Source organism: Pongo abelii, chromosome 17 (genome assembly GCF_028885655.2).
Source record: "Pongo abelii isolate AG06213 chromosome 17, NHGRI_mPonAbe1-v2.0_pri, whole genome shotgun sequence".
NCBI classification, from domain to species: domain Eukaryota; kingdom Metazoa; phylum Chordata; class Mammalia; order Primates; family Hominidae; genus Pongo; species Pongo abelii.
Window position 1 is genome coordinate 73994203 of NC_072002.2, and position 20220 is coordinate 74014422.

The following is a 20220-nucleotide window of genomic DNA, read 5'->3' on the forward strand; positions in this document are numbered from 1 at the left end:
AACACCTTTGCAACTGAAGGGTCCCGGAACTTACCATTCATTAGCTTCATGGTAAGTCAGCTTCTGGTATATTTCAAATTGCAACCTGATCCTTTCCCCCAGACCTCCCCATTCAACTTATCTGCTTTTCCTGTTGTCATAGCATCTCCATCCTTTAGGTACTGTATAAATTATCTATTATGTCTGCCTTCGGTAGAATATAAGCTTCATGAGGGCAAGAATCTTTGCTTGTATTGTTCACTGATGTTTCTCAAGTGCCTAGAACAAGGCCAGGTGCATGGTAGGTGCTCCACAAAGATTTGTGGATAAATAAATACAATAAATAATGCATAATGCATACACGAGTGACTGAATGAACCAAAGGTAATCTAGGACTTCTAAATTTACAACCTTGAGTTATATTCCACTCATTTCCACTTAACCTTGGCCATGTCAATGAACTTTTCTGGGCCTTTGCTTTCTCGTGTGTGAAATTAGGTGGTTATGTATTCATTTAATTAATATCCATTGCAACCCAACTATGGTCAAGGCATTCAAAGATATTTCCTTGCATTCAAGTGGTACCACTCAAAATGCAGAATTCAGCGGCCTCAAAAGTCCCGCCTCTTCCAAGCCCTGCCCACCGCAGTCCATCTTTAGGCCCCGCCCCGATTCGGCTCAGCCCGCCTCCAGCGTAGAGGCACCACCTTTCCTCGCTGCAGTCATCCAATAGCCAAGATACACGGCTAGGTGATTTGCGAGCGGGAGTTAGGTGTCCTCTTGGCGCCTGACCAGAGTCGGGAAATTCAGCTCCTCTTGAGTAGTCCCTTCCCCGAGTTGCCCCCGAGGTATGCGGGGTCACTCGCTGCTCGATGTTCCCTCCAAAGTGTCGGACAAGGCTCCGGAGCCCTGTAGCTGCCCTCCCTAGGAGCCCCGGGTCTTCACTGGCCGAGGTGCCCACCCCGCAGCATTCTGGGAGTGGTAGTTTTCTTCCTTCGGGTTCATTCCTGGCTGGCCAGTGCCCAAGACTAGCGAGACTACGATTCCCAGACGCCCAAGCGAGTCGCCGGTCACGTGGCCGCAAGGGCGCTGGGCCGGTGGGCGGGGGCCGGCAGGCGCTCCGCAGCCGTCTGTGCCACCCAGAGCCGGCGGGCCGCTAGGTCCCCGGAGACCCTGCTATGGTACGCGCGGGCGCCGTGGGGGCACATCTCCCCGCGTCCGGCTTGGATATCTTCGGGGACCTGAAGAAGATGAACAAGCGCCAGGTGACGGAGGAGGGTGGTGAGCGCGCCCTGGCCGGGACCGACTGTGCTAGCGGGGAGTCGGGGCTTCCCGGGCAGGGCTCCGGCAAGGGCAGCTCCCAGTGACTGCGGCGGGGCGGCCACCCGAAGCTCCCGCGCTGGGCTCTCAGGCCCTGGGTTCTGCGCCCACTTGTGGGCATGGGTGTGCACTTCCTTGCCCTGACAAGAGCACAATTAGGGGAGGGTGCAGGAAAGGGGAGAATAGAAGAAACCCCTTGCCATGGAATGTCAAATGTGGTTGAGAAAGCCACAGCCATGCTTGTGGGAGAGATGACTCGGTGAGCGACAGCTCTCTGCGCGTATTTGAAGGGCCACCCGCTGAAGAGGGAACCGATTTCTCTGTGGGGCTTCAGAGGCCTGACTGCCCGCAGGTGGAAGAGGCAGAAAGGCAGGCGAGAGGGAAGAACTTTCCTACAATGGGAGCTGTCCAGCGATGCCTCCTAAAGCAGTTTCTTCCCAGCCTGGGTTGTTTTTCCCCTGACCGTGGGTCGGGACTAAATAATGCTCCTTGTGCCTAGAGAGCTCACAAGCGGTGCGCAATCATTGTGGACTCAACCAGTGTTCCCAGCGGGATTCCAGAAGCCTTCTCTAACTTCTGAGATGGCTGCACTCTGAATATAGGAGGCAGTGTAGGGTCTTTGGGCAGCTGGGGCGGTTGAATTCCCTCTCCTTTGTGAGAGGACCTCAGAGGAAAACGTTCGTTCCTCTTGCTCTCTCCTTAGCCACTTATTGGCCATCATCACTGTCTTTGGGTCCTTATCTCTTCACTATAAGGTTAAGAGTGAGTAGGGATTGGAAAGAAAGCCCTCTCAATCAGGAAAAATACGATTATGTAAGCTTCTAGGTAGAGAATTGGGGGATCTGTAGGGCCTAAATATCACGGTGGATACTAATGCCACTATTGCTACTAATAAATTGTGCTAAGAAAAATGGGACCTTCCAACCAGGGGGTTTGGATTGTCTTTGAAAATGGTATTAATCCTCATTATTTTGATGGCATCCAGTTTCATTTGCTCCATCATGCTGAGATGTGGGGTGGTGCCCATTGGAGGTCACAACTTACTCCTTTAGGCATATGTGTTTTTTTCCCTCTCACTCTCCTCCCCCTTACCCAAGTAGAATTTCAGACTAGTGCAGTAGTGTGGGAAAGTTTGATAATTTCTATTTCATCAACCGTGTTTAGGATGTGGTAGTGTCTAGGTGTGCAAAGCTGATAACTCCTGTTTCTGGAAGATGAGTTGTAGTAGAGATTATCACCAGCTTAAAAAAGTAACTGATAATGTCCTGAGCACGGATGCTGTTCGCAAGAATATCCTCCAGGAAGTAGAGCTTTGTTTAAAAATCTAGACTTAATGGCTGGGTTTTTAAAGTGTCTCTAAAATTGGTACTGATTACTGATGGCTATAATTGCAGACTGTCAGAAAAGGCCCTCTGATGAGTGTGTTGATCCCTAAACCAGTTTGCCCTTTGAAAGATCAGCGTGTTTTTGCTCTCAGTGATAAGGCCTGCCAGTCGCTGGCTGTATTGCCTGTTTTGCTAGTCTTCTAATTAAAATTCAGCAAGCTCAAATCTACTGCTTCTTGGTACTTTTAAAAAAAGCTTTGTCTTTTTGCTTTTTTTTTTTTCTTTCTCTTCTTCCCTCCAAAATAGCATCTTATGACACTTTGTCAGGCCTGCATGCTCCACCAGTCTTGAAAGCAGGACCTTCTTTCTCTGCTGCCCCTGCTTACTATTAAAGCAGGACCCACATGCAAGACAAGGGCTCTTTGTTTCTGCAGTGAGGAAGAGAGGAAGAAATACAGCTACTGGCAGTGCTGCTGCTGTCAAGCCAGAATATTTGGTCTGAAATGTTTGTTTAAAACTCTTAGACATTGGCTGTTTCATCTTTGGTTGACAATGACTGAGTATGGACTTAGTTCTACACTCTGTTGTGAGCATTAAGTGCTGAGCATACAAAGTTGGTAGGCAAAGGTGAACAACAACAAAAGCACCCGTGAAACATGGTGGTTGTTTTTTTTTTCAGACCGCAGTCAGCTTGTCAGTAGTTCAATCAAAATTACTTTTCTGGATTCCAGGATTCTAAGCCTAGAATCTGATTAGTAGGTTTCTTAAAGTTAAGGTGTTAAAAGTGTGATCTGTGGTTTCTTAGTTTGATTTTTAGATTTTTGTGTATTTGGGCATTTCCTTAGCAGGTAGATGGCTTGCTCAAAGGAAGTTTTTTTTGAGGAATTGATTTTGCTTCCCCTTAATGAACTTTTCAAGCATGGGAAATTATACTGGAAAATATATTCTTGGTACGAGGTTTTTACTGGATAAGTGGCAAGATTTTATAATTTGCTCTTATCAGGGTGGAGCCAGATGGCTTGAAAACTTGTCTAAAAATGGCAATCTTTGTTTAAAACTATGGTTTGGGGCTTTCCTAATCAGATATGTAATTCATAATGAAACAGCGGTTATTTATCAAGTCCTTTAAGTCAGGCAGAGCAGGTGGGGAGGTTTTTGAATGTAAATTCCAGTGAACAACTTCTGCTTTAGAGTGACGTGACTTGTAAGGCTGATTTTACTTTAGAAGCAGTGTTTTGTTGTTGTTGTTGGAACCTCAATATTTATTGAATGAAGACATGAATGTTTTATCTCTTCTAACGGCTCACTTCTTTGCATGCTTAAGTATTTGCTTTGTGATCTTTGATTTTTTTCCATTATGCTCTTTGAGCGTATGGTGAAATGGTGTAAAGACTTTGATTGTTTCATGGCATCTTTCTGGTAAATATTCTTCATTTGATGAGGGATAAAAGACTACATATTGGGTACAGTGTACACTGCTCCGGTGACAGCTGCACTAAAATCTTAGAAATCACCACTAAAGAACTTAATCCATGTAACCAGAAGAAGCAATGGTTTAACGTATTATAGCCCAACACTTTGACAGTGTCTGCTTAGCACTCCAGTTTCCTTTTTCACTCTCCTGGGAATATAGTGATAGTTTCATAATTTGCTATTGACACAGTAGCCAAGTCGCTTTTAAAAATGGTGTGTAGGCTGAGTGCAGTGGCTCACACTTGTAATCCTAGCACTTTGGGAGGCCGAGGTGGGCAGATGGTTTGAGGTCAGGAGTTCAAAACCAGCCTGGCCAACACGGTGAAGCCCTGTCTCTACTAAAAATATAAAAATTAGCCGGGTGTGGTGGTGCACACCTGTTATCCCAGCTACTTGGGAGGCTGAGGCAGGGGAATCACTTGAGCCCATGAGGCGGAGGTTGTAGTGAGCCCAGATCGCGCCATTGCACTCCAGGGCAACACAGTGAGACTCTATCTCAAAAAAAAAAAAAAAAAAAGTGTGTAACTTTAATGTTGAATTATATTTATTTTCCTATTTTGATTTATTGCACCAAAATACATTAACAATTATCTTAATTCACTTATGTCCTCACTTTCAGTTGTATCCTTCATTATTGCCTCAAATTACCTATTTTTACAGTTTTAACATTAGCAAGAGACAGTTTTGAGCTCTGCTTTTCCTACCTTACATCAGTCAGAGTTTGTTTTCAGAACAGAGAACAGTTTAAAGAAGAAAAGTCAATGACTCATAATTTCACTATCCTAAAATAGCCTCTCTTAGCGTCTTGGGGCATCTCTTTGTATTTGTTTTATCGTTTGGTGAGATCCTACTGCAGCTTACATTTTTCATTCAACATACTGTGTTTGGTCATGTCATTAAAGTTCCTTTTTATTTTCCTCCCCCAACCCAACCTGCTTTCTTCTCCACTCCCATTAAGTTCTTTATGCATTGTTTTAAATAGTGGAGTAATCTGCCACTTTCTTTTTCTTTTTTTTTTTTTTTTTTGAGATGGAGTCTTGCTCTGTTACCCGGGCTGGAGTGCAGTGGCGTGATCTCGGCTCATTGCAACCTCCGCCTCCCGGGTTCAAGTGATTCTTGTGCCTCAGCCTCCGGAGTAGCTGGGATTACAGGCGCACGCACCACCATGCCTGGCTAATTTTTGCATCTTTAGTAGAGATGGGGTTTCACCATGTTGGCCAGGCTGGTCTTCAACTCCTGAGCTCAGGTTATCCGCCCACCTCGGCCTCTTAAAGTGCTGGGATTACAGGCGTGAGCCACACCACACCTGGCCCCATTTTCTACTCACTTATTTCCATATTGTTGCTCATTTATTTCGTCTTCCACATTATTAGAATTAAGACTGTAATAAATGTCTTCGGGCCATAATTCTCAACCTGCCTTTAGTTTATACTGAATTCCTAGAAGTATGATTACGGGCCAAGAGTAACCTCTTAATACTAATGCCAAATAGCTTTCAGAGTGGTTTATCAATTTGTATCCCCATCACAGTGTATTCTTGCCAGCACTAAGTATTAGTATTAACAACAACAAAAAAAACACCAGACACTTTAAATTTCTTAGGCAAAGGCTAGGTGTGGTGGCTTACACCTATAGTCCCAGCACTTTGGGTGGATTGCTTGAGGCTAGGATGTTCAAGACCAGCCTGAGCAACATAAAAGACCCCATTTCTACCAAAGAAAATAATTTAGAACTACCCAGGCATGCCAGCACATGCCTGTAGTCCAGCCACTTGGGAGGCTGAGGTGGGAGGATCCATCGAGCCCAGGAGTTTGAGGCTGTGGTGAGCTATGATTGCACCACTGCACTCTAGCCTAGGTGACAGAATGAAACCTTGTATCTTAAAAAAAAAAAAAAAAAGTTGCTAAAAACAAAAAAAAGGAAGGGGTTGCAAGGAGGGTAGAGGCAGGATTATTGGTTTGAACACTTTTTATGTTTATTTACTACTTGTATTTTCTCTTTGGAAAATTATAGTTTTAAGCTTTTACCTTTTTCTGTTGGAATTTTAGTGTTTTTCTTATTGCTGATTTGTTTGCACTCACCATTAAAGATGTTTATTTTATCACTATTTATTCAACAAATTGAATACTTAACTTTTTGCTAAACCCATGTTGAATCTTGAGGATACAGCTATGAGCAAGTCTGAAATGATCCCTACTTTTGTGGAATGTAAGGTCTAGTGCAAAAGACACATTAGGTAATTATATGCTTAATTATGATGCTGATGAATGATATAAAGAAATACAGGATGCAGTAAGAATATATAATAGGAAGACCTAGGCTGGCCAGAGTGGAGGTTGGCAAACCCCATTGCACCACCTGTTTTTGTAAAGTTTTATTGGCACACAGCCATGCTCTTTTACATATTGTTTATGGCTGCTTTCCCGCTACATTGGCAGGGCTGAGTAGTTTCAATGAGACTATGTGACCCATAAACATAAAATATTTACTGTCTAGCCCTTTACACAAAAATTTGCTGATTTCTGGTCTAGCCAGTCAGGGCAGGGTTCTGTTGGACACTGACATTTAAAGGTGGGTGTAAAGGTGAGTGTTTGGTAAACTAAGGGGTCCAGGGAGGGAGCCTTCTGGGTAAAGGCCCTGGGGTGGAAAGAAGCGTGTGAGGTGGAAGCATGGACAGATACCACCAGTGCAGCTGGGGTGAGGCGAGCTTCACAAGCTGAAGCAGGGCCTTAGAGTCCATACTGTAGTTTAGTCTTCATCCTCAGAGTAGTGGGATGCAATCAAAGGGCTTTAGGCAGGGCATAGACAACCAGGTGACCAGATGTGCATTTGAAAACCAGTACAGTCAAGCACCATATAATGATGTTTCCATCAATGGTGGACTACATACACGATGGTGGTCCCAAAAAACTATACCATATTTTTACTGTGGCTTTTCTATGTTTAGTTACATACTTACCAGTGTGTTACAGTCGCCTGTAGTATTCAATACAGTAGCACGCTGTACAGGTTTCTAGCCTAGGAGCAATAGGCTACGTCTTATAGCTTAGGGGTATAGTAAGCGACACCATCTGGGTTTGTATGAGTACACTCTATGATGTTCAAACAACAATAAAATCACCTAACAACGCATTTTTCAGAATGTGTCTGTCATAAAGTGGCGCATGACCTCCCTGAGTGTAGCACGGAGAATGGATCGGAAGAGGTGTGCATGGGCATTAGGAAACCTGTCATGAGGCTCTCACAGCAGCCTGATGGGCCCTGTTGGTGATATGATGAGAGTGGCGGCAGTGGGAATAGAGAGACCTGGACAAACTCCAGATGTGTTTGGAAAGCCAGAATGTATAGAATGAATGGGTAGGGGGTGGCTCCAAACAGCAGGGCGATAATAATGTCATTTACTGAGAGAAGGATCCCTAGCACTGAAAGCTTTTGGAGAAGGTAAGTTGAATTTTGACATGTTGAGGATGGGGTATCTTTAAAGACATCTAAGTGGAAGCGTCAGGTAGGCAGTTGGAAGTCTCTGAATTGGGAGTAGTTAGCATGATGGGACCAATGCCAGCATTCAGGTAGAGGAGGAGGTTCAGGTAGAGGAGGAGCAACTGGCAGGAAGACAAGAAAGTGGTGAGAAGTGGATGGCATGCCATCCTGGAAGTCAGGGGCCAAGGGTTTGAAGAAATGATCGTGTGTGTTGAGAGCTGCTGGAAGGTCAGGTAAGGTGAGGGCCGACAGTTACCCTTTGGATTTAGTGAGCATGTGACTGACTATGTAGGTTGAGGACTGAATATAGATGGTGAAGAAGGGGAGCCACTTGGGGTAGACACTGTTTTGAGAAGAGCTGTGAAGGAGAAGAGAGAGTGTGAAAGCTGGAGGAGGATGTGAGGTGGAGGAAGGGTTTGCGATGGGAGAGTCTTTAGCTGATGGGAGGAGGAGGTATAGAGCCGTGATTCAACTTTCACTGCACCTCAGAATCACCCCACCCCTCCCAGTGATTCAGCTGGTCTGGGATGGACTTTCCAGGGCTTCCCCGATGATTCTGAGGTGCAGCCAAGGTTGAGAACCAATGGTATAGAGCAGTGGTTCTCAGCTGTGACTCCCACGCCAGCAGCTTTCGTGTCACCTGGGAATGTGTCTGAAGTGCAGTCCTCAGGCATCACCAGCTGATCCTAGTGCACGCTGATGCTTGCGTTGCTGCTGTAAAGAACGGTCCATACACCGAGAAGTCAGAACCACATAGAACCACCTGGCAAGTCTCTATTTGGACTTCCTGAGTGTCTTTCACTCTGACTTTTCCAGGCCTTGTGTACTTTAGACTGTATTTAAACTGTTTAAAACTGTATTTTAAGTTGTACTCAATGCTCAAAGAGTTCATACCACCACCTTCCATCTCAGTTAATATTAAATTTGGATAGTTGAGGAAAATGATGTTGCCCAGAGCCACGTGATCCAGGTCCTCACTCCAAACTCAATTCAAAAGTATGTTCTGGAAAGCTGGTAGGGAGCTAAGGTGGGATCTAACCTGTCTAACATCACTGCCTCCAAAACACTAAAACTATATTAATAGCAAGGAGAGTTTAGAAGTTATCAGTTACTCAAGGATATGCCCAGGAAAGGAAACAAGATCAGCCAAATACTAGAAGCTGGAAAACAGATGGAAGAATGGGAACTGGCACAGCCAGAGAAAGCCAGGATGTGAGCGGCACTGGGGGAGGCTGTGGCTCTTCAGGTTTGTGAGGCAGAGAGAGTCCTCAGAGACCCAGGAATTGGTGTCCCCAGAACTGAAGGTGAAGGGGAGGTAGGGCTGAAGTAAATTTGATTGGGTAGAAAAGCAGAGAAGTAGTGAGACCCCTCGCTGTCCTGTGTCTTCCACCCAGAGGCCTCAACCTCCTCAGCAGAGGTCTGGGAGTTCATTCCCTGGAGAGGGGAACAGAAATCTCTGGAGGAAAGGCTGCCAGGCCTGGTGGGGGTTGTGGCTGCCACCCTATAAGTGACTGTGCACACTGCATGCTGAGAGTAGAAAAACAGAAGTGAGGGGTGAAGGACCTCAGGTGTACACAGAACACGGGTCCTCAGGTGTACACAGAAGTGAGCACAGATGCCAGGAGAATAGGCACTTGTGGCCCGGTGGAAGGGGGTCATTGAACCAGAGACCCACGTGGGGATAGAGCCATTTTGGTTCTAGGGTATGTTGCTGAGGGTGAGTGGTCCCAATGGAGGGAAGATCTTTGGAGATGTGGATGGGGGCCCAGGAATTGAGACAGCACAGTGTTGATGGACCACCCACCTGGCTCTGCAGATCACCCCAACAACTGCAGGGTTGTGAAGAAGAAGATTGAGGCAGGTACCAAAGTAAGGAGCCTCCCTGGAGGGCGGTGCTGGCAATGCCATGAGGGGCTTTGATTTTGAGTGGTACTAGCCACAGCAGCGTTAGTCCCTGTTGCGCCTGGAAGGAAGGCAGATGTTTGGGCTGACAGGTCAGCTCCAGCCTGACAGGGTGTTGGCACATGGGCAGGTGTTGTTTTCTCCTTTAGTCACCAGGAGTTGGCAGGTGCAGCAGGCAGCTGTCAGCAAGGAAGAACCTGTGCTTCAGCCCGTGCCATGCTGCAGGGAGCGAGGCAAGCCTGGTGGGTCTAAACGCAGTGGTTTGAGGTAGATCGGATGGGCTTTCACCTCCTTCTCAGAGCTGATGTAACTAGTGCTTATGCATCAACTCGTGTGACCCTCCCACCTGTGCTCTTTTTTTTTTTTTTGAGATGGAGTCTCGCTCTGTCGCCCAGACTGGAGTGCGGTGGCGCGATCGCGGCTCACTGGAACCTCTGCCTCCCAGGTTCACGCCATTCTCCTGCTTCAGCCTCCCGAGTAGCTGGGACTACAGGCGCCCGCCACCATGCCCGGCTAATTTTCTTTTGTATTTTTTAGTAGCGACGGGGTTTCACCGGTAGCCAGAATGGTCTTGATCTCCTAACCTTGTGATCCGCCCGCCTCAGCCTCCCAAAGTGCTGGGATTACAGGTGTAAGCCACTGTGCCCGGCCCCACCTGTGCTCTTAACCAAATATTTGTTATTTACTTTTTAAAACATTTATGAAAAATTAAACCTCCAGGTGTTTAGAGTTTCTGTTCACTGGTTTTAAAATGTCATTTTTAGAGCAGGATGGCCTCATTGCCAAGCACTATAGGACTCCGAAGCTTCCATTTGAGGCTAAAGGTAGTTCTAGGTGAATCCACAGTGTGTGGATCTGGGTTAGACCTGTGCTTACCATGCTGCGCCGTGTCTGGGACTGGTCTGCATCGGGAGGCTCTGGTGGCAGGCCTTGAGTAGTGGAACTCTCTAGGGTATAAGGTGCTGGGAGATCCCCAAAGAGGTGATTAGGGCCTCCTTGAGGCTTTAACAAGACAAGCCTCACAGATCGCTCTTTTTTTCCTCCCTTCTCTCTCACTTAGGGAGAGATGATATTTGCAAGGCGCTTTCCAGGGACAGAAGTTGAAATACTGCAGAATTTTGTACCACGTGTTAGTTTCCTGTCCTAAAATCGTGTCCTTGAAAAAGTTTGATAAGTGCATCTCCAGCTTCACAGGTTGGTGGATCTTCTGCTATTGGTTTTCATCGTGGTTTCCTCTTTTTCATTCCAGCTCTATTACCAGGTTTTAAACTTCGCCATGATCGTGTCTTCTGCACTCATGATATGGAAAGGCTTGATCGTGCTCACGGGCAGTGAGAGCCCCATAGTGGTGGTGCTGAGGTAGGTCCCCCAGGCTGGCCTCCAGCCTCCAGCCTCCATCACAAGGCTGCCTTGGGCCTGAGGAGTGGGGCAGCCTTAAGTAAAAACCTGCATGACAGCTAAATTCAAGATTTTAATTGGATAAATTATTAGTCTTTATTGATATCTATTTTGAAAATGTTTCATTTTTTTTCTAGCTTTTGAAAAATCTTATCTTTCTTAGTAGACATTTTAGAGCTTTAACCATGTTGATGCTCGTGTACCTAATCCATTTCAAATGACAATTTAATAATATGTGGTATTCATGCATTATTTCTATACAAATTGATTTTTAAACATAACTAAAAATGTTACTTTATTTTCTTTGTACCAAACAGGCAGAGGGAGTCTGTATCCCCAGTGCGTAGCATTGTGTCTAGTTTTTTTTTTTCAGGCTTCTTCAGTAATACTGATGTATTGATGGCTACTATCTTCTTGAGACTATGATGCTTATAAAAGTACAGCATGTTTATTTTAGAAAAGTTAACACTAGAGTTAACTTCACACAGCCATAAAGCCATCCAAGGGGAAAAACTTAACATCAATTTGAAATCAAATGGCCGTGTTTGGGAACTGATAGGTGCTTCAAGACGCTGTCTGTCCGGTGTGTCTTTGGTCATCAAATCTGTTGTTTTCAAGGTGGCATGGTAGGCTGTGGCAGTAACTTGGGCAGAGTCACAGCCTACCAGTGCAGGAGTTGAGGCCAGAACACAGGGCTCTTAGCTCCCAAACCAGTGCCTTTTCCCTCCACCAGGCCTTGCCACCACCTTGTGGGGCCGTAGCCATGATCCATGCCTCACCAGGCCGCCCTCATGTGGTTGGCCAAGGGGCACACTTCTAGAGATTGAGTTTTCATGAATTTAGAAGCCTGAGGACAGCCTAGCTCACAGCAGAGCTGTGGGACCTCCGACCCACTCGCGTTCACACTGTGCTTTGGGGAGGCCCCTGGGGTTGGGGTGGGTAGATTAGGAGTGGGGAGAAGGGAAGCACACTCATGGATTCAGGAAGCCTTAGCCTTGCTTCACGTGCAACAGCGCCACCTTTATGTGTTTTATGTGGTTATACTTCCTGGTAAGATTTCATTTGAAGGAAGGATTTTAAGGCTTTTTTTTTTTTTTTTTTTTTTTAAAGAAGAAGGAATTTAAAACCTCAAATTTAGATGGACCCTCTCCCTTAACAGATAAGGAACCTGAGGCTCAGTGAGGCCAAGCCTCAAGCATCTCCCAGTAACTTTTGGCAGAGCCAACATTAGATCTGAGATTTCCTAGCCCTCCTCAAATCTCACAGACACAGTTGCACACAGAAGGTAGTGTGAAATTGCTGCACTTAGGGACTTTTTTTTTTTAAAAGCATCCTTTGTAATATTAAAGCAATTTGGTTTGTCAACATAAACCAATGACATCCCTAAGGGATGTGTGGTTTTTGGGGGAATCTGGCCCATGAGGAAAGCAAGTAGACATTGATATTAGTGAAACATTGAAAAGAACTCCTCTCCTCATAGGACATGATAGTGACCCTTGATGTCCAACTTCAGGGCACCTGTGGCCTCTGCAATCTGTGCAGGGATCTTTTCCTAGCTGCAGTTCCCTTAACCGTTACTTTTCTATTCAACATCTTCCCACTGTATCTTCAGGAATTTTGCTGAAGGAATAAAGATGAAGCCACAGATGAAGAAATTATCTTAAGCATTTTAGCTTTTTTTTTTTTTAACCCTGAAACAATTACGTTTTATTAAGAAGACGAAATAGAATTTCATATTGGGAGGCAGAAAAAACTCAATTGTTTTGACTGTGATGTTTTCTCTTAAGTCAGTTATATTTCTAGCCCTTTTCCCCCGTCATTCAAATTGGCTGATTTTGAATGCTTCATCCATGACCATACTTAGTGGCACTGATTTCACTTAAACCTAAACCTATCAGAAGGTACTTAGTGACAGGCTGCATTTCTCCTTGTCACCTTCTGCACCTGCTGAGATGTTCAAGGTGGGCCAGGCTGGAGGGGAAGGAGGGCCAGCTTCCTGAACTCCTGTTGGGAGCCATGGTTTTCTTTGTTCCCACTAGAGCACCACGGAGCTTCAGCGGTTCATTCTCCTCAGGTTCTTCCTGCTCAGCAGCCGTTACTCATCCTTGGTTGCACAGCCCTCGTCAAGCTGTATTTCTAGGTCTTATTTTCTCACGTGTTACAACAAAGCATGAGCAAATATATATCATGAATTTTTAAAATTTCAGCTTCCAGCATGTCGCAATTTACTTTGAATCCACCAAAGATTTTAGCACAGGTTTAAATCGGTATCATGTGGAATTATTTATTGACTTCCACAATAACCCAGTCAATGTTTGTTAGAATTGGGCTTCTGTAGAATATGGTGGAAAAGATGCTGGTGCAGGAGGTGAAAGACTTGGGTTCCAGTTTTGTCCCAGCCCTCAGTTTGGCATCAGGGCGGGTCCTGCTCCCCAAGTGCATTCATGTGTTCCTCATTTCTTAAGTAAGTATAGCAGTATCCTAAGTGCCGGGGATCTGCTCTAAAATGAAAGGATTGCCCTAGATGATTAACTAGCTATAAGCCTGCAGTTCTGGAGGAAAACACTACTGTATTTGTAGATGCAGGACTTTTTTTAAAGCTAAAAATTGGTAGCTTTTACTTCAGACTTGACAATAATCCTGGTTTCTTTTCTACCTGATACAAACTGCAGAGGTTCCTGTCAGTGCTCATGACATGTTGATCTCAGTAGAAGCCATTTCCTTTCACACGTGTTGCCACCTCGAGCAGTTAAGAAGGAAGCCACGTTGGCTTGTTTTATAGCTCCTGAGACCTACTTGACTGTTGAGTTTCACCTCTGACATGTTTATTCTGATGGCCTTTTGGACACAGGGTAATGCCGATACTGACTTTGTGCTTCTTTCCAGTGGCAGTATGGAGCCAGCCTTCCACAGAGGAGACCTCCTGTTCCTCACAAATTTCCGGGAAGACCCAATCAGAGCTGGTGAAATAGTTGTTTTTAAAGTTGAAGGACGAGACATTCCAATAGTTCACAGAGTAATCAAAGTTCATGAAAAGTAAAGAGGCTTTATTTCTTTTTGGCTTTGTTTTGTAAATTTTTGGTAGATTCATGGCTAATTAGAAACTAGTAAAAGCACTGGATTATGTTCTGAGTTCTGCCATTGACTCACTGGATGACTTTGGACCCAATGCTTAACTCTTTCTATAGGATGGGAGTTGTAGTAGTTAAACGCATAGTAACTCACAGAGTGATTATGAGAATTAAAGGAACTAATATTTACTAAAGCAATTCAGAAACTTAAATTGCTGCACAAATATAAGGTGTGATATATTATGACATGTTAGTTATTTGAAGGAGCTGAAAGAAAATCAAGTCACATTGCAACAGAGGATGGTTTTGATATGGAAATTATTTTCTGAAATGCAAAAAAAACTAGCTGTTTTTCTGTTACTTTGGCCAAAGTGGCATTTTCAGCAGTAATATTAGTCCTGGATGGATAAAAATTCCTTTTCCAACTCATCTCATGATTTGGTCATTGCATATTCTGCATTAATTTTCCACCGCCCCATTCCCCACTCCCCAAAAAGCCTTGCTGTTAATACCAGCCATGACTTACTTACTAAGACCCTTTTCTGGAACCGGAAACATTTACTTCTTGCTCAGATATATAAAGTTCCCATGAGAGAGTACTTCACATGATTAGTAAAAATGTTACATTTCATATACTTGGTTATTCGTTTACCTTTATACAGCTTAGTATGGATTTTTATCTGTATGAGTCATAGAATTAAATTTAGGTATGCATAGGTATGTTTTTAAATAATGGAGCATTTCTCACTGTGTATGTGTGTGTGTGTTTGAGTTTGAGAGAGAGAGGTAACTACTTGTACATATCTGGTATTAGATTCCCATTCCATTCACTGCTTCTTTTTTTGAGATGGAGTCTCACTCTGTCACTTAGGGTGGAGTGCCATGGTGTGATCTCTGCTCACTGCAACTTCCGCCTCCCGGGTTCAAGCAACTCTTCCCCAGCCTCCTGAGTAGCTGGGACTACAAGCATGCACCATCATGCCTGGCTAATTTTTTTTTTTTTTTTTTTTTTTTTTTTTTTGAGGCTGTGTCTCCTAGGCTGGAGTGCAGTGGCGTGATCTCAGCTCACTGCAACCTCCGTCTCCTGGGTTCAAGCAATTCTCCTCCCTCAGCCTCTCAAATAGCTGGAATTACAGGCACGCACCACCACACCTGGCTAATTTTTGTATTTTTAGTAGAGATGGGGTTTTGCCGTGTTGGCCAGGCTGATCTCGAACTCCTGACCTCAGGTGATCCACCCGCCTTGGCCTCCCGAATTGCTAGGATTACAGATGTGAGCAACCGTGCTCGGCCCATTTACTGCTTCTTCACAGGTGTACCCCACAGATATTGATACTTATTCACTTCGCATTACTCTAAACATGAGAACAATCCAGTTTCAACCTGTGCTGATACACTGGTCCTGTACTAACGGTTACTTGATGCCTACCTGTTAGATTCCTGAGGAAGAAGCATCCTCAGTCATGATGTGACAGTACTCGCACTGACTTACAATTAATTTCTAAAGATGATCACTTGTTCCAAGTTGAGGAAATGATGATTATTTGCTCTAATTTGCATGAATTATGAGAGACTGTCAGGATTTTTATCCTGATTTCCTTTATAACCATGGCTGCAAATCAGCTTGCTCTTTTTGATATGGTTTCAAATCTTTGGGGGCTTTTGGCATTTTATCTCATTATCCTAGTGCATTCTTTTTTCATCTGTCTTATTGAAAGAAGACTCTCTTTCCAGCTCCATAATACTACAATATTATGTTTCTAGAGTCAAGGCTACCTGAGCACCAGTTTAGAATGCTTAAAATGAGTCCCACATGTCTCTTTAACACACTGGTGTTATGCCATTTGTGATTCTTGTTTCCTTGCAAATTCGACTTTATACTACCGTGGTCAGTGGTGAAGGAAATAATGCAGTAACAAATTCTGCATTTGGCAAGGAAAAGGAAATCTGAGGACAGCCTAGAGCACACTTGCATTTAAATTACTTTGTGCTCAAATCTGTGTGATCTAGGATCAAGTTTATATCTGGAGTGAAGAGGAATATCATCCATGTTAACAAATTGGTCTATGAGGCTGGGCGCGGTGGCTTATGCCTGTAATCCCAGCACTTTGGGAGGCCGAGGCGGGTGGATCACTTGAGGTCAGGAGTTCTAGACCAGCCTGGCCGACATGGCGAAACCCCATCTCTACTAAAAATACAAAAATTACCTCGGTGTGGTGGCTCACACCTGTAATCCCAGCTACTCAGAGACTGAGGCAGGAGAATCGCTTGAACCTGGGAGGCAGAGGTTGCAGTGAGCTGAGATCGCACCATGGCACTCCAGCTTGGGTGACAGAGCAAGACTCCATCTCAAACAAACAAACAAATAAACAAAAAACCAAATGTTCAATGAGGTCTAAGAATGAAAACAGTTCAAGTCCAACACAGGTTGTTAAACCAGCTTCATGTCCTGACTTCTGACCTGTTCTGACTTGAGGTGAATGAAGTGAGCCTGGAAAAGCTCCTTGTCAGCAGCGTTTTTGTGTGTTATGAATCTGGACTTGAAAGAATTGCACAGTGGTGATTCACATGATTTTGCCCACTGATGAATGACACTAATACACTTGTTTACAGGTTAAAAAATGTCAGGTCCTAGTTTATTCGTCATTCCCAGAAGCCATGTGGTAAGAAGCAATTCTTCATTGTGTGCTGTGCTGGAAGCAAATTGTTGCCCTTGTGCTTGGTCATGCTTTTTGTTGTCAAGGTTACTTGAGTGTTTTGGAATTTAAGTCTACAAAACTGTCATTAGATTTGTGCTTCAGTTGAATGGTTGTCTTAAGCAGTCATCTTAGACTAAAGGAAGGTCAGGTTATCTTTGACTGTTTTTCTAAATGCTCCTGTCTGACAGTAAAGTCTTGGGTAAACTAATGTTTGTGTTAATGATGCTGTGCTGAAAATAATTTTTGAGAGGACATTATTTTGCTTTCCAGAGATAATGGAGACATCAAATTTCTGACTAAAGGAGATAATAATGAAGTTGACGATAGAGGCTTGTACAAAGAAGGCCAGAACTGGCTGGAAAAGAAGGACGTGGTGGGAAGAGCAAGAGGGTGAGGATTTACCTTTAAGTTATATAGAAGGTTATGAAAAACACTTAGAAATGAAGAAATTAAATCAATAGGCTAATGAGTCATTAATTACAAATATGACCTATCAGGAGAGTTCTAAGCAGTTCTAGTTTATCCTGTGAAGACTAAATACAACTTAGAAATTCCTAAAGACCTAAAATCTAAAACTGAACCCAATTATATTATCTAGATGATGGGTTCAAATCTGTTTAAAAATAAATCCAGCCAGGTGCAGTGGCTCACACCTGTAATCTCAGCACCTTTGGGAGGCTGAGGCAGGAGGATCACTTGAGCCCAGGAGTTCCAAGACCAGCCTGAGTAACATAGGGATACCCCATCTCTGTTAATAAAAATTAAAAAAAATTTGTTCTAAAAAAAGAAGAAAAATAAATCCTCACTGAGAGATTAGTTATTTGTGGATTTTAAATAACCATTACAAGAAAGTCTCCCAGAGATAGATACTCTCTGGGCTGGTACAGATGTGTGTTATGCATATATATAATTTTACTTAGAATTTGATTGTTTTTCACCCAACAGGAAGTTGGAAATAGCTTTTCGTGTCAAATCTACATCTATATCTTTTTAAGTGGCTACAAGCTGTTTTATTGCTAATAATTATTTATTTAACCAATCCCCTTTTGGTGGACACTTCGATTATTTCCTATTTTTCGCAACTAAAAACATTTCTGTGATACATCTTTTAGTATTCATCTTTGTGTAGTTGTCCAGCAATGAGTTCTGCTTCTGATTGACATAACAGAGAATGTATCCTCATTAAAAACCAAAAAAGGGAATTCTTCCCCTCTCTTGGCAACCCTTTTTATGCTTAACAGCCATTAGAAATGTTTTTCTTTGTCTTACCTGACTCTCACTAGCTTTTTAAGGCTGGAAAGACTGGCTCCCATTTTGTCAGATTTAGCGTTATTAGTCAGATTGTGGCTTACGGCTTCTTCCTACTCCTTTAACCATTTTTCTTTGTTGCATTTTCACTTGATTATCTCTGGGGGGACCAGGAGGGCTTCCAGTTAGTCCATCCTGTCTTTCCAGACACTCTGGTGAAAGGCTTTGGATAAGAGAGAGGATGGAACCACTGATTTATAAAAGACTGGAGGGTACCTATTGGTGTGTTACCTTGTTTCCCATGAGCAGAGATGATTGAGACCTAGGTCAATGTGATTACATATTGCTGTTAATTTTGTGAGCATAATCGTTGGCTGGTTTATGCACTGAACCTCCTCTCTCTGGGATCATAATCATATTTGAGTATGAGTTATGGTATTCACATTTGTATTTGCTACCCAACACATTTATTTGTTATATCTGACAAGCACTGGGAAATAATTATTTGCATTACAAACTCATTATTCATGTACGTTGAAACCTTTATCTAACAGCAGTTTTTATATGGGCTATCTGAATCTTCTCTTCTAAATAAAAACTAGATTTGTGAAAGTTGCCTATTCTTTTTGTACAAGTGGCTTAACTATTTTAATTGTAGCAAGTGAAGACAACCAGCATCACTATCTCAACCCAAGTGCCTACTTAGAAAACTTGTCCTGGCTGCCAGTGCTGACGCTCCTTACTAATAAAGCTGTTTGAGACAGGGCTGAATACATCCTTACAGCCCCGGTCAGTGGCATTCCCTCGTACAATTCATTTCTTAAGACTGATTTACAGTGTTTTCAGATGTTGCCATCGTCACATTATAAGCAACTTTTATATCTCTTGCTTTTTATCCCACAATTTAGGTTTTTACCATATGTTGGTATGGTCACCATAATAATGAATGACTATCCAAAATTCAAGGTAGGAATTTATGTGTGTCTGTATTTATTTACTTCATTAAATATTGGAGCTTTTACTTGTGCACCTGTAAACAGGCAATCTTCTTAAAACATGTTGCCATTAATAGGCCTGCAGAATATCTGTAGTTAACTACAAATTAATGTAGTCATTTAAAGTAGCAACACTTAATTATTTAAAATAGCTACTTTCCCCTTGTATGTTCAGTGTTCTAAAATGGCATTTATCTAATTGTTGCTTTTTATTATGGAAATTTTCATACACATACAAAAGTAGTACCATAAACCAGTAATGCTTACCTCTCAACTTCAACAAAAATGGTATCTCTCTCTCTCTAAATATATATATATACACACACATATGTATACATATGTATATATATATATATTTTGGACAGAATCTGGCTCTGTTGCCAGGCTGGAGTGCAGTGGCACAATTTCGGCTTACCACAACCTCTGCCTCCCAGGTTCAAGTGATTCTCCTGCCTCAGCCTCCCTAGTGGCTGGGATTACAGGTGCCCGCCACCATGCCCAGCTCATTTTTGTATTTTTAGTAGAGACGGGGTTTTGCCATGTTGGACAGCCTGGTCTCGAACTCCTGACCTCAGGAGTTCTCCTGCCTGCCTTGGCCTCCCAAAGTGCTGGGATTACAGGCGTGTATATATTTTTAAAAAATCACTTGACAAACAATGGGAAACCTGCGTAGGAGTAAGCACTGCATTTGCTGTGTTTGTTCGTTGCCTGATCTTTAGTCCATCAGTATATTTTTGGGTTTTTGACCATAATGTAGCATTGAACAGCTCATTTAGAGAACAAGGCATGGGAGGAAGAGGTAATCTTTTGATTCTGTCCTCAGCGCAGTATTTAACGGACTTCATCTGAATACATTTACAGACCAAATTTCTTTGTAGACCTCACAGTGATTTTCCATTGTGTTTTCTTTCCAGTATGCTCTTTTGGCTGTAATGGGTGCATATGTGTTACTAAAACGTGAATCCTAAAATGAGAAGCAGTTCCTGAGACCAGATTGAAATGAATTCTGTTGAAAAAGAGAAAAACTAATATATTTGAGATGTTCCATTTTCTGTATAAAAGGGAACAGTATGGAGATGTTTTTGTCTTGTCCAAATAAAAGATTCACCAGTAAAGATGGCTTTCTTTTGTGGACTCTGATTTGAATCTGCTCAATCTCTCTGCCAATTGTGGGAGACTCTACACTGAGTGTGAGGGTCTGCACCACTTCAAGAACCAGGCAGGCTATTTAGGGCCTGGCCTGCTAGTGGGACAAGGCATGGTCCACATGTATAGTTGTAATGTCTGAGTTTCAAAAGTAAAATTCTTAATATAATGACATTTCTGGGGG

General features: G+C 43.3%; 1 protein-coding gene across 2 annotated transcripts; it reads left to right on the forward strand.

Moving 5' to 3' along the window:
- Window positions 1-1111: 1111 nt before the first annotated feature.
- On the forward strand, window positions 1112-20005 carry SEC11C (SEC11 homolog C, signal peptidase complex subunit). 2 transcript variants are annotated; one of them, NM_001133848.2, is given in 6 exon segments: window positions 1112-1244; window positions 10729-10838; window positions 13764-13913; window positions 16918-17037; window positions 18804-18861; window positions 19805-20005. In NM_001133848.2, coding segments are annotated over 6 exon segments (579 nt in total). In that variant the 5' UTR covers window positions 1112-1157; the 3' UTR covers window positions 19859-20005.
- Window positions 20006-20220: the final 215 nt, after the last annotated feature.

Coding starts and splice junctions, on each gene's coding strand:
- SEC11C (XM_009252420.4), top strand. CDS start 10,756: ATGATCGTGTCTTCTGCACTCATGATATGGAAAGGCTTGATCGTGCTC. Junction 13,914..16,917: donor GTAATCAAAGTTCATGAAAA/GTAAAGAGGCTT, acceptor TTTGCTTTCCAG/AGATAATGGAGACATCAAAT. Junction 18,862..19,804: donor ATGACTATCCAAAATTCAAG/GTAGGAATTTAT, acceptor TTTTCTTTCCAG/TATGCTCTTTTGGCTGTAAT.